The 12,189-nt window shown below is 35.5% G+C and overlaps 1 protein-coding gene across 4 annotated transcripts in view; it reads right to left on the bottom strand.

Annotated features, from left to right (window-relative positions):
• Window positions 1–7,401: 7,401 nt before the first annotated feature.
• TSGA10 (testis specific 10) overlaps window positions 7,402–12,189 on the bottom strand; it is a 179,079-nt gene continuing 174,291 nt past the window's right edge. For 3 of the 4 annotated variants that reach the window (XM_032592623.1, XM_030310430.2, XM_032592624.1), the window contains exon 19: window positions 7,403–8,070. In XM_032592623.1, coding sequence (XP_032448514.1) covers window positions 8,046–8,070 — 25 coding nt within the window. In that variant the 3' untranslated portion in view covers window positions 7,403–8,045. Of the gene's footprint in view, window positions 8,071–12,189 lie in introns of all 4 variants that reach the window. The other variant, XM_032592621.1, reaches the window with a different exon arrangement.

Here is a 12,189-nt window from a genome sequence, read left to right as displayed (position 1 = left end):
TAGTCTGAATAGATTCAGTGCACTTACGATCAAAACCAGCTGCCTTTTTGTAGACGTTGACAAATGGATCCTAAATTCATATAGAAATGCAAGCCACTCAGAGTAGCTAAATGTTTTATTATTTATATTGAAAAAGAAAAACAAAGTTGAAGGAAACCATACTTCCTGGTTTCAAAATTTACTATGAAGTTGTAGTAATCAAGATAGACTGGTACTGGCGTAAACAGAGACACGTAGGTCAATAGAACAGAACTGAGAGTCCAAAAATAAACTCATATTTATGGCCAGTTTATTTTCAACAAGGAATCCAAGTCAATTTGCTGTTTGGAAAACACATTGGAAGTTCCTAAAAATATTACTATATGACCCAGGAAATTCACTCCTAGGTACATTTAGAAAAGATATATCCATACAAAGACTTGTATGTAAATGGTTATTCATAATAGCCAAAAGGTGGAAAGAATCCAAATGCTCACCAGCCTCTAAATGGATAAATAAGATGCAGTATATCCATATAATGCAATGTAATTTAGCTATAAAATGAAGTACCAATACCTGTTATAAAATAGAAACCCCTTGAAAACATTATGTTACATTAAAGAAGCCAGTCACAAAAGACCACATGTTGTATGGTTCCTTTTATGTGAAATGGCCAGAATAGGCAAAGAAGAGAAACAGAATATGATTAGTGGTTGCCTAAGGTAAGGGGTTGAGTGTGTAGACGGGAATGGAGGGTGAGTGGCTAATGGGTATGTTTTTTCTTTTGGAATGACAAAAATGTTCTAAAATTAGACTGTGGTGGGGGCGCCTGGGTGGCTTGGTCGGTTAAGCGTCTGACTTCTGCTCAGGTCATGATCTCACAGTCCGTGAGTTCAAGCCCCGCGTAGGGCTCTGTGCTGACCGCTCAGAGCCTGGAGCCTGTTTCAGATTCTGTGTCTCCCTCTCTCTCTGACCCTCCCCTGTTCATGCTCTGTCTCTGTCTCAAAAATAAATAAACGTTAAAAAAAAATTAAAATTAGACTGTGGTGATGGTTGCACAACTCTGTGAATATACTAAAAACCATTGAGTTAAATACTTTAAATAGGTGAATTATAGGCATGTGAATTATATCTCAATAAAGCCATTAAAAGGAAGACAGAGAGAGGGAAGAACTGGAGTTTTGACTCAAAGGAAATGTTTTGAGGGACAGGAACAAAATGTATATATTCTCATTACCAGAGAACACCACAAATAGGCCCCAATGTGTACAGGTAAGGGAAAGAACATTTATGAAGTACATGAAGATAATGAAATAGAGTGCTGTAAAGCTATAAAAGATATAAATGTACTTTATTTCTCTAGAACATTAGAATAATGTAGGTTGTTTTGGAAAACTAGTTTTAGAATGCTAATAAATTCAGTTATCTTGTTCAAAATTTAGAGATCTTTTAATCATCTTAGCATTCATAAATAACCACTTACATTTTCAGTATGGTGAGAGATGAAAAAAACTTAACAACTGAGTCCAAATATATCTGATGAAACAAAGCAAAAACACATAAAGTGGGGACACAGTTAAATATACTTTCATCCATTCAACATACATATAAAGACTACCTGTCATGTATGTATGAAGGAGAAGTCTGGGGATAAAGATATAATTGGGTAAAAATATATTCTTTCACCTCAAAATATCCAAAGTCTATTAGAAAATGAGTACATGAACACAAATATGTGTAATACAAGGCATTACATGATACATGCCTAAAAAGGTAAGCATTTTAGTAGGATGTCAGAGAAGGGTAAAATAATTGAGAGCTGATGGGGTTAGAGAAGACTTCAAAAGCCTTCTAACTATTGACCCATCTTTCATCTTCTCTTATAAACCAAAAGAATAGAAAAAGTTAATCTTTATGCATTTTTGTTTTGATTTTAATCAATATTATAAAAGATTCAAACAGTTCTTCAAGGTTATTAAGTCTTCAGCCAGCCTCATTCTGACCTCTACATTTCTCCCTCCAAAAAACAGTCATTTTTACCTCTTTAGCTGATTGTTTAGGTATCCTTATCGTTAAATAACATGCTTATATTGCTATTTCTTGATTTTTCAGTTTTAGGCATATCTATTGACTTATCACTATGAAAGAAGAAAATGTAGCTTTAGTTCCTTCTCAGCCTTTTATCACACGTTGCTTCTTTCCCATTCCTTCATCCTCTCATTAATTAATTTTATAATTTTTCTTAGATTTATATTCAGTGCTCACATTGTTATGACTGTGAAGTAGTATTTACAACTAAGCCATCTGGTAAGCTATAGTTAATCTTTCTCTTCCTGAACTACTTTTTGTTTCCCCTACCTTGTTTTTCATTTGTTTGATCTCATATTGCATACCTGCTGAGAACTACCAAATCTTTTCCTCCAGCCAAGTTTTCTCTCTTGAGTCTCAAACCTATAGATTTCTTTATTAATTCAACAAATAATAAAAACATCTACTGACCACCTACTATAGTGTATGACATTATACTGAGACATATTAAGACTCGAGATATATTATTATCTCAGTTAATCCACATGATAACTATCTTAAGTTGGGTACTATTATAAACATATCTTTTACAAATAAGGGAAATAAAGTTTAGAGAGCTTAAGTTTAATTTACCCAAGTACACAGCTAGTAAGAGGAGACATGATGTAAAGTCAAGCAGTGGGGCTCTAGAACCTATGATCTTAACTACCTATACTCAATATTCTTTCAGTGAAATATATATTAGCTGGAAGCCACCATAAGTCTAGCATAGTCTGTACCATGATAAATAAATCAGACTATTCTACTTGCCTTCATGGAGTTCACAGTCTTTGCAGGTATAACATACAAAGAAGACCACACAATAAGAATGCAATGGAGCACAAATGATAAGTAAAATTAATAACAAATAGAAGTTAGACAAGAAATCTAGTTAGACTTTCATTTTTTAAAGCAACTATTTGATAAGCACATATTATGTGCCAGGCACTATGATAGGTGCTGTGGACACAATGTTAGGCCAAACAAGAATTTTCCAGGCTGAGGGGGGAAATGGGAGAGAAAGAAAATGAGCAATCCAGGCAGAGGAAAGAGCATGTGCAAAGGTCAAGAGATAAAAAAGCATAAACAGTTCCAAGTGCTGAAAATAATTCAGAGTAATATATCAGTGTAGGGTAGGAAGAGTGAGATATGACATTCAAGAGATTAAAAAAAGAAGAACCAAATCAGAGAGACCTATGAAGGCAATGTTAAAGGGCTTGGACTTTAGTCTAAAGGCAAATCTGATACTCATCGGGTATATGTGTGGAGAGGAATGTGATTGTATTTGTGTTTTAAAACTATTTCTTTGATGACAGTGTGGAGAATGGATTAAATGGAAGTATGACTGAAACAAGAGAGATTAAATAGGAAGCTGTTCCATTATTCTAGACTTAGAGTTTATTATGGTCTGAATTACAGTGAGAAGAGAGAAAAGTAGATTTATTCCATAGATATTTAGGAGACAGACTTGCTAGGAATTGAGGATAATTCATTCCTTTATTTGTTCCAGAAGAATTTACAGAATACCTAGTATGTGTCAAACATTGTGCTACACCCTAGCAGATATAGTGGTGAAGGTAGATACCATCCCTTGCCTTGATGTATCTTATAGTACAGAAGGAAAGACATATAATAGACAAATAATTATACAATTAATTACAACTGTCCTTTAAAGGACAGTTAAAGGAGAAAAGGAGAAATGTTGTATGTTTTTACAGGAGAATCTGAGCCAGTTAGACCAATGTTAGGAGTCAGGGAAACCTTGAGGAAATGACTTTTTTATTGTGGTAAATACATTTAATATTTACCATTTTAACCATTTAAAATTGTACAATTCAGTGGCATTAAGTACATTTACAATGTTGTACAACCATTACCATTATCTGTTCTAAAACTTGTTTATCACCTTAAACAGAAACCCTGTACCCACAAAGCAGTCCTTCCCCATTGTCCTTTGACAGTCACTAATCTGCTGTCTCTCTGGATTTGCCTATTGTGGATATTTCATATGAATGAAATCTTAAAATATGTAGTTTTATGTCTGGATTCTTTTACTTAGTTTTCAAGGGCTATCCATGTTGTACCATGTATGAGTAATTCATTCATATTTATGGCTGAGTAATATTCTATTGTAGGGCTACATCACATTCTGTTTATTCATTCATCAGTTGGACATTTGGGTTGTTTCCATCTTTTGCTAATTGTGAATTAGAGCTGCTATGAATATTCATGCACAAATTTTTGTTTGAATACTTTTTTAATTCTTTGGATACATACCTAGGAGTTGAATTGCTCGGTCATATGGTAGTTCTATGTTGAATTTATTGAGGAACTGCCAAACTGTTTTCCACAGTGGCTGTACCACTTTATATTTCCACCAGCAATGAGTTTCAATTTCTCCACATTCTAACTGATATTGGTTATTGTCTATCTTTTCTATATAGCCATCATAGTGCATGTGAAGTGATTTGTTTTGTAGTTTTAATTTCCACTTTCCTAATTACTAATGAGGTTGAGTATCTTTTTTCATCTACATATTGACTTTACCTTCTTTGGAGAAATGCCTATTCAAGTCCTTTGCCCATTTTTAAATTGAGTTTTTTTTGTTGTTAGGTTGTAAAAATTGTTTATTTTTCTGGATACTAACACCCTTATCAGATACATGATTTGCAAATATTTTTTCCTATTATTTGGGTTATCTTTCACTTTCTTTTTTTTTTTTTAATGTTTATTTACTTTTTAGAGACAGAGACAGAGAGAGAGAGAAAGAGAGAGAGAGAGCACTAGCCAGGGAGGGGCAGAGAGAGAGGGAGACACAGAATCTGAACCAGGCTCCAAGCTCTGAGTTGTCAACACAGAGCCTGACACGGGACTTGAATACACAAACAGTGAGATCATGACCTGAGCCAAAGTCGGATGCTTAACCTACTGAGCCACCCAGGTGCGCTTTTTCACTTTCTTGATAGTGTCTTTTGATGCACAAATATTTTTAATTCTGATGAAGTCCAATTTATCTATTCATGTTGTTGTTGCTTGTCATTTAAGTCATATGTAAAAAACCATTGCAAAATCCAAGTTTGTGAAGATTTGCCTCTATGTTTTCCTCAAAGAGTTTTATAGTTTTAGCACTTGTATTTAGATATATAATCCATTTTGAGTTGATTTTTGCATGTGGTGTGTAAGGGTCTAACTTCATTCTTTTGCCTGTGGTTATCCAGTTGTCCCAACATCACTACTGAAGAGACTGTTCTTTCTCCATTGAATGGTCTTGGCACCTTCGTCAAACATCAATGTATGGGTTTATTTCTGGACTTTCAATTCTATTCCATTCATCCATATGTCTATCCTTATGCTGGTACTACACTATTTTGACTACTGCAGCTTTGTAGTAACTTTTTGTAACCAGAAAATGTGTATCCTCCAACTTTGTTCTTCTGTTTCAAGATTGTTTAGGCTATTCTGAGTCCCTTGCAATTCCATATAAATTTTAGGATTGGCTTTTCCATTTCTGCAAAAAAAAAAAACCCCTCCATTGGTACTTTGATAAGAATTATGTTTAATCTGAAGATCGTTTGGGAGAATATTGCCATCTTAACAATATTAAGCCTTCTAATCTATGATTATGAGATGTCTTTTCACTTATTTATGTCTTCTTTAATTTCTTTCAGCAGTATTGTGTAGTAGCAATTAATATTTAAGTTGAGTGAATGTGGAATGAGAGCAGAAGGGACTGACCTGAGGTGGCATGTGGGCTCAGGGCTCAGGAATCTGACATGGTACCTGGTGACACTCTACCAGGGGAAACAAGGGCAGAGAATGCAAGGGGGAGACATTGCTGGAACTTAGTTTAGGGGCATTAAGACCCAGCACCTATGAGATATTTAACTCAAAGCGTTAACAATCTTCTTTCAAAACACCCTCACTTCAGCAAGAGCGGATGTTTTGTATTGAAAGTGACATTTCAAAGCTGAGAGCTCTTTTTCAGATTTCTTTATCATCAAGAAAAGAATATGTCTGTATAGTTTTTGCATTGTGTATTTTATTGCTTTAGACAGTCTCTACCATATCAATTGGCTGTTATGTACTTATCTCAAGTGGTTTGAATCTCATTTAAAATGATATGTGTTCTTAAAATATTACCATAAGAAAAGATCCTTTCTTTGAGTCTTAACAAAGAATATAGTTGCTGTTTCCCAAACTTTGGATAACGTTTACCCCATTATATTCACTATATAATTTTCCTTTAAATATTCTGTAATTAATGGGACAAGTCAACTACAGTATACTTCTAATCAAGTATGAAAATATTTTCTCTCATACTTCATTCCTACTCTCTCATGTTCCCCTTCCCACAAAGTGCCCTCCACATACAACATATATTAAGTGCAAATGACAGGCGACACTCAGCTCCTTGTCAGCTTTTCTAGAAGGTACATAAACTAAAATTAATGTTGTGGTAACCTAGTGCTTAGGTCATTGCATCACCTGGTAAACATTAATTTTTACATTTATCAGCATATTAATATTAGCAAGAACAACTTTTTATGTATTATTCTCTAAAATGTTTATAAAAGGGCATCTTATTTTTCTTAAGTTTATTTATTTTGAGAGAGTGACAGAACACTTGAGAGGGGGATAGGCAGAGAGAGAGTGAGAGCGAGAGAGAGAGAGAGAGAGAGAATCCCAAGCAGTCTCTGCACTGCCAGAGAAGAACCCGATGTGGGGCTCAAACCCATGAACTGTGAGATCATGACCCCAGCTTAAGTTGAGAGCGGGATGCTTAACTGACTAAGCCACCCACGCTCCCCAAAAGGGCATCTTATTTTAAATTATTCAATTTTTAAAACCAATCTATAATGATTGTCTTGAACTAGATGAATAAACCTCAAAGTTTTCAAAAATCAAACTAAAATGAATATGTAGCATGAATTTATAGTAAAATATCACTGTGCTAATTATTAGACAAGACCTAAATCAGGACACTATCCTACTGCAGTGATACTGCATAGTTGCTATATAAAATGAGAAATTGTCTACTTCATAAGACTATTATTAATGATAGGACTTAGGGTTTTTTTTATTAAAATGGCAAGAATACAAATAGCTTATATCAAACGTAAAATACAGTACTGTCCAGGCTTTAATATCAACATTAAGCCAAAGCCTATGGAGAGAAAAGATGAGATTTAGGAGATTTTAGGAGAAATAGGAAAATATCATTAAACTTATTACTCTACATTATAGACACCTGCCATAGGCAAAAAATAAAAAAATAAATAAAATGGCAATTAGGTTGATTGCAGTACTTTAATGTTTTAAAGAAAACTTATTAAAACACACATTTTTTAAAAATCTTACATTCTTGACAAATATAGCATCACCTACCTTTCTAAAAATAGTAGAGATAAACACAATTGCAGAAAATGTATGTTAATTAGTGGTACAATACTATGGATTTTAAAACTCTGACACACTCCTACTATCTGCTGCTTTGAAATCAGATTATGGCCTGGAATTTATGTCAGGTTGGTTCCAAAATGGAATATTGGGTCCCAGGCCAGTATTGGTAAACTGTGCCTATTTTGGCACAACTTCACCAGCCATGAAAGCATAAATCACAAAGAAAAAATTTAACCAACCAATTATTTGAGATATCAAGAAAGGAAAGGAAATCAGTTTTGTAAAAACACTTTTCCCTCTTTTTATAAGCTTCTTTATTTACTCCGGATAGTTAACATAACAGTGTTCAATAGTGAAGTAAGCAGATTTTACACTCACTATTATTGCATGGATAGAAACAGCCATATGCATTTTTGTTTCTATATATCATTTTGGACCACTGCGATATGGCACATGAGAACACAGATTCAGAGGCACAAAGTTAATAAATACATTTAACATTGTCAAGCATTCAAAAGATAAATGCAATCATATAGCAAAAAAAAAAAAACGTTTGTAACTTTGACCTTTCCCAAGGATGTGAAGAATCTTTTCGCATGTCAGAAATCTCTATAGCAAAGATTCCTATGAAAGAGAAAAAAATTATGCAGGTTAATATTTCTAACTCAATGATTTCACCCATGTATAAAAAATGTATTGTAACATTACTTTGGCAATTCTTAAGGTTTTTTTCCCCAGCGTCTGTGAAGGAAAACATATACAATGTATTTTTTTCATTCAGCTTTCACAAACTGGTACATCGCTATCATGGAATAATATTCAACAATAAAAAGAAATGAACTATTGATAAATACAACAACTTGGATCGATCTCATGGGCATTGTGCTAAATGAAAAAATCCAATCTCAAAAAGTTACATACTGTGTGTAATTCCATTTATATAACATTATCAAAATGACAGAATTAAAGATAGAGAAAACAAATTAGTGTTTGTTAGGGCGGAGAAGGGGAGGCTTGTGACCATAAAAAGGTATCGTAAGGGAGCAAGTTCCTTTGTGCTGATAGAGAATATAGTACAGTATGTTGCTCATAATTGTGGTATATGTATGGTGTGTAAAAAAACCGTGCACACACATACATATGAGTGCATGTAAAAATGAATGAAATCTAAAAGGCCTATGGACTAATTAATTATATTGTACCAATATCAATTTCCTGGTTTGTAAGATATTGCCATTAGGGATGCTGGAAAGAAGGATTATCTGTACTATTTTTGCAACTATGTGTGAGACTGTAGTCATTTCAAAATAGTGTAACAAAGCAAACAAAACTGTGACATAAACAAGGAAATACAACTCAGCAGTTAAAAGGAACATATGACAACATCTGATCCACACAATAATCTGGATAAATCTCTAATATATGATTTTGAGTAAAAGCCATTGGAAGCTACATACATGATTTTATTTATATGATAACACTGAAAAGGCAAAACTATAGGATAGGAGAGAGATCAGTGGTTGGGGAAAGTAAATGAAGTACATTGACTATTGTCTAGATAATAGGTGGTAGTCAAAGTATATCATTCAAACTACCAGCAAAGGTTAAATAAGAAAAAAGGGAATTAAGGTCACTATTAAAATTATTAATAGAAAGGAGACTACTATAATAAAGTACAAATGTCTTAAATATCAAAAGAAATTATAAAAAGTAAAGAAGAAAAGTCAAATTGAAAAATACAATAAATGTCACATGATAAACAAAGTTATCATAAGATAACATGACAGAGTTGATACCAAATTTCAATCATATTAATAATGTGAAAAAGTTTAACTCATCCATTATTTCAAAACAGCCCATAAAGCAAAACTTAAATCCATGCTATAAACATGAGAGGTACCTAAAATGCAGTGATTCAGAAAAGCTAAAAATAAAGAGATGGACAAAGGTTTGCCAGGCAGATGGAGACAATAAGTACTTGTAACTCTTAATACCAGACAAGGTAGACACTGAGCCCCTCCCACCTCCAAAAAATTAAATGTATCAGAAAAGTACACTTCATAAAATCCACATCCCACAATGAGGATATTAGTGCACACACATAATGTTCATAATATCTATGCAACAAATAAAGCGGTACACCACCTACATTAAACAAAATTTATAGGAGATACAAAAAGAAATAAAAATATAATAATAATTGAAGATTTTTAGTAAAACAAAAGAACTAATAAAATAAAAAAGGTAAATCTTTTAAATATATATATATATACTAGAAATATATACCTTGATAAGAAAGAATATATCTTTTCAAGTGCACATGAGCTACCCACAAAAATTTATGATGTAGTAAAGTACAAAGAAAATATCAATAGGGGTGCCTGGGGGGCTCAGTCAGTTGAGCATCTGACTTCGGCTGAGGTTATGATCTCGCGGTTGGTAAGTTCGGGCCCTGTGTTGGGCTCTGTGGTGACAGCTCAGAGCCTGAAGCCTGCTTGGGATTCTGTCTCCCTCTGTCTCTGCCCCTTCCTCACTCACACTTTGTGTCTCTCTCTCTCAAAAATAAATATTTTAAAAAATTTTTTAAAGAAAGTCTCAGTAGTTACACAAAATAGAAATATTATAGAAAATACTCCAATCACAAAATAACACCAGAAATTAAAAAATGAAACACAAACGCAAAAAGCCCTTCTTATTGGAAGGTTAAAGATTTTCCGTCAAATAACTTTTGGGTAAAAGTGAAAATACAAATAGAAATTAGAGAATTTCTGAAAAATAATGGTAACAAAATATTACATATCAGAATCTATGGGATATATTTAAAGCAATGGTCACTGGAAAATTCATAGCCCTAAATATTTACATCAATAAGAATGAAAGAATGGCAATAAATGAGTTCCTAACTTAAAAATACTAAGGAAAAAATCCAACAAAGTAAATAAAAAGCACAGGAAGAAAATAATATAAGCAAAACCAAAAATTAATAAGATAAAGAAAAATAAATCAGTAAGTCAGAATGCTGGTTCTTTGAAGCAATGAACAAAGTAAACAAAACACTGGCTAAAGTAACCAAGAAATAGGAGAGGGAAGCACACATACACAATTAAGAAATGACAATGGCATATAACTATTGATACAGAGAAAATTTTTAAATTCATAAGATATAGCATTGGTTCCTTCTGTGCAATAAATGAAAAAACTGAAAGGAAATAGATAATTTTTAGATAAACAGAATATAGGGAAAGTTTAAAACAAGTTCCAAAAACAAAAAACAAAAAAAATTTATCAAGGAAGTATATACCCCACAAAACAGAAAGAACCAAATCCTTAGAGATCAGATAATCACAAACTACATAAATTGTTTCAAGGCATAGTAAATGAAAAACTCTCCAATTCCTTTTCTGAAGCAAAGATAACGTTGATATCTAAACTTGGTAAGATAGGGCAAAGAAAAAAATTCAGACCAATGTTGTTTATAAATATTAATACACAAATCTAAAATAAAATATTAGTGAACATTAAGAATACACTAAAACAGGGCGCAGGAAGATGGCGGCGTAGGAGGACGCTGGGCTCACCGCGTGTCCTGCTGATCACTTAGATTCCACCTACACCTGCCTAAATAACCCAGAAAACCGCCAGAGGATTAGCAGAACGGAGTCACCGGACCCAAGTGCAGACGAGAGGCCCACGGAAGAGGGTAGGAAGGGCGGCGAGGCGGTGCGCGCTCCAGGGACCGGCGGGAGGGAGCCGGGGTGGAGGGGCGGCTCGCCAGCCAAGCAGAGCCCCCGAGTCCGGCTTGCAAAAGCGGAGGGGCCTGACGGACTGTGTTCCGACAGCAAGCGCGACTTAGCGTCTGGGAGGTCATAAGTTAACAGCTCTGCTCGGAAAGCGGGAAGGCTGGAGGACAAAGGGAGGGTGAGCTGCGGAGCCCCCGGACGACAGAGCTCAGTTTGGCGGGGAACAAAGGCGCTCGCCAGCGCCATCTCCCCCGCCCATCCCCCAGCCAAAATCCCAAAGGGAACCGGTTCCGGCCAGGGAAATTGCTCGCTCCGCGCAAACACCCAACTCTGTGCTTCTGCGGAGCCAAACCTCCGGCAGCGGATCTGACTCCCTCCGGCTGCCACAGGGCCCCTCCTGAAGTGGATCACCTAAGGAGAAGCGAGCTAAGCCTGCCCCCCCTCCCGCCGTGCACCTTGCCTTCCCACACCAGCTAATACGCCAGATCCCCAGCATCACAAGCCTGGCAGTGTGCAAGTAGCCCAGACGGGCCATGCCACCCCACAGTGAATCCCACCCCTAGGAGAGGGGAAGAGAAGGCACACACCAGTCTGACTGTGGCCCCAACGGTGGGCTGGGGGCAGACATCAGGACTGACTGCGGCCCCACCCACCAACTCCAGTTATACACCACAGCACAGGGGAAGTGCCCTGCAGGTCCTCACCACGCCAGGGACTATCCAAAATGACCAAGCGGAAGAATTCCCCTCAGAAGAATCTCCAGGAAATAACAACAGCTAATGAGCTGATCAAAAAGGATTTAAATAATATAACAGAAAGTGAATTTAGAATAATAGTCATAAAATTAATCGCTGGGCTGGAAAACAGTATACAGGACAGCAGAGAATCTCTTGCTACAGAGATCAAGGGACTAAGGAACAGTCACGAGGAGCTGAAAAACGCTTTAAATGAAATGCAAAACAAAATGCAAACCACCACGGCTCGGATGGAAGAGGCAGAGGAG

This window comes from Lynx canadensis, chromosome A3 (assembly GCF_007474595.2).
Source record: "Lynx canadensis isolate LIC74 chromosome A3, mLynCan4.pri.v2, whole genome shotgun sequence".
In the NCBI taxonomy this organism is placed as follows: Eukaryota; Metazoa; Chordata; class Mammalia; order Carnivora; family Felidae; genus Lynx; species Lynx canadensis.
This window is presented reverse-complemented; position numbering and strand designations above follow the sequence as displayed.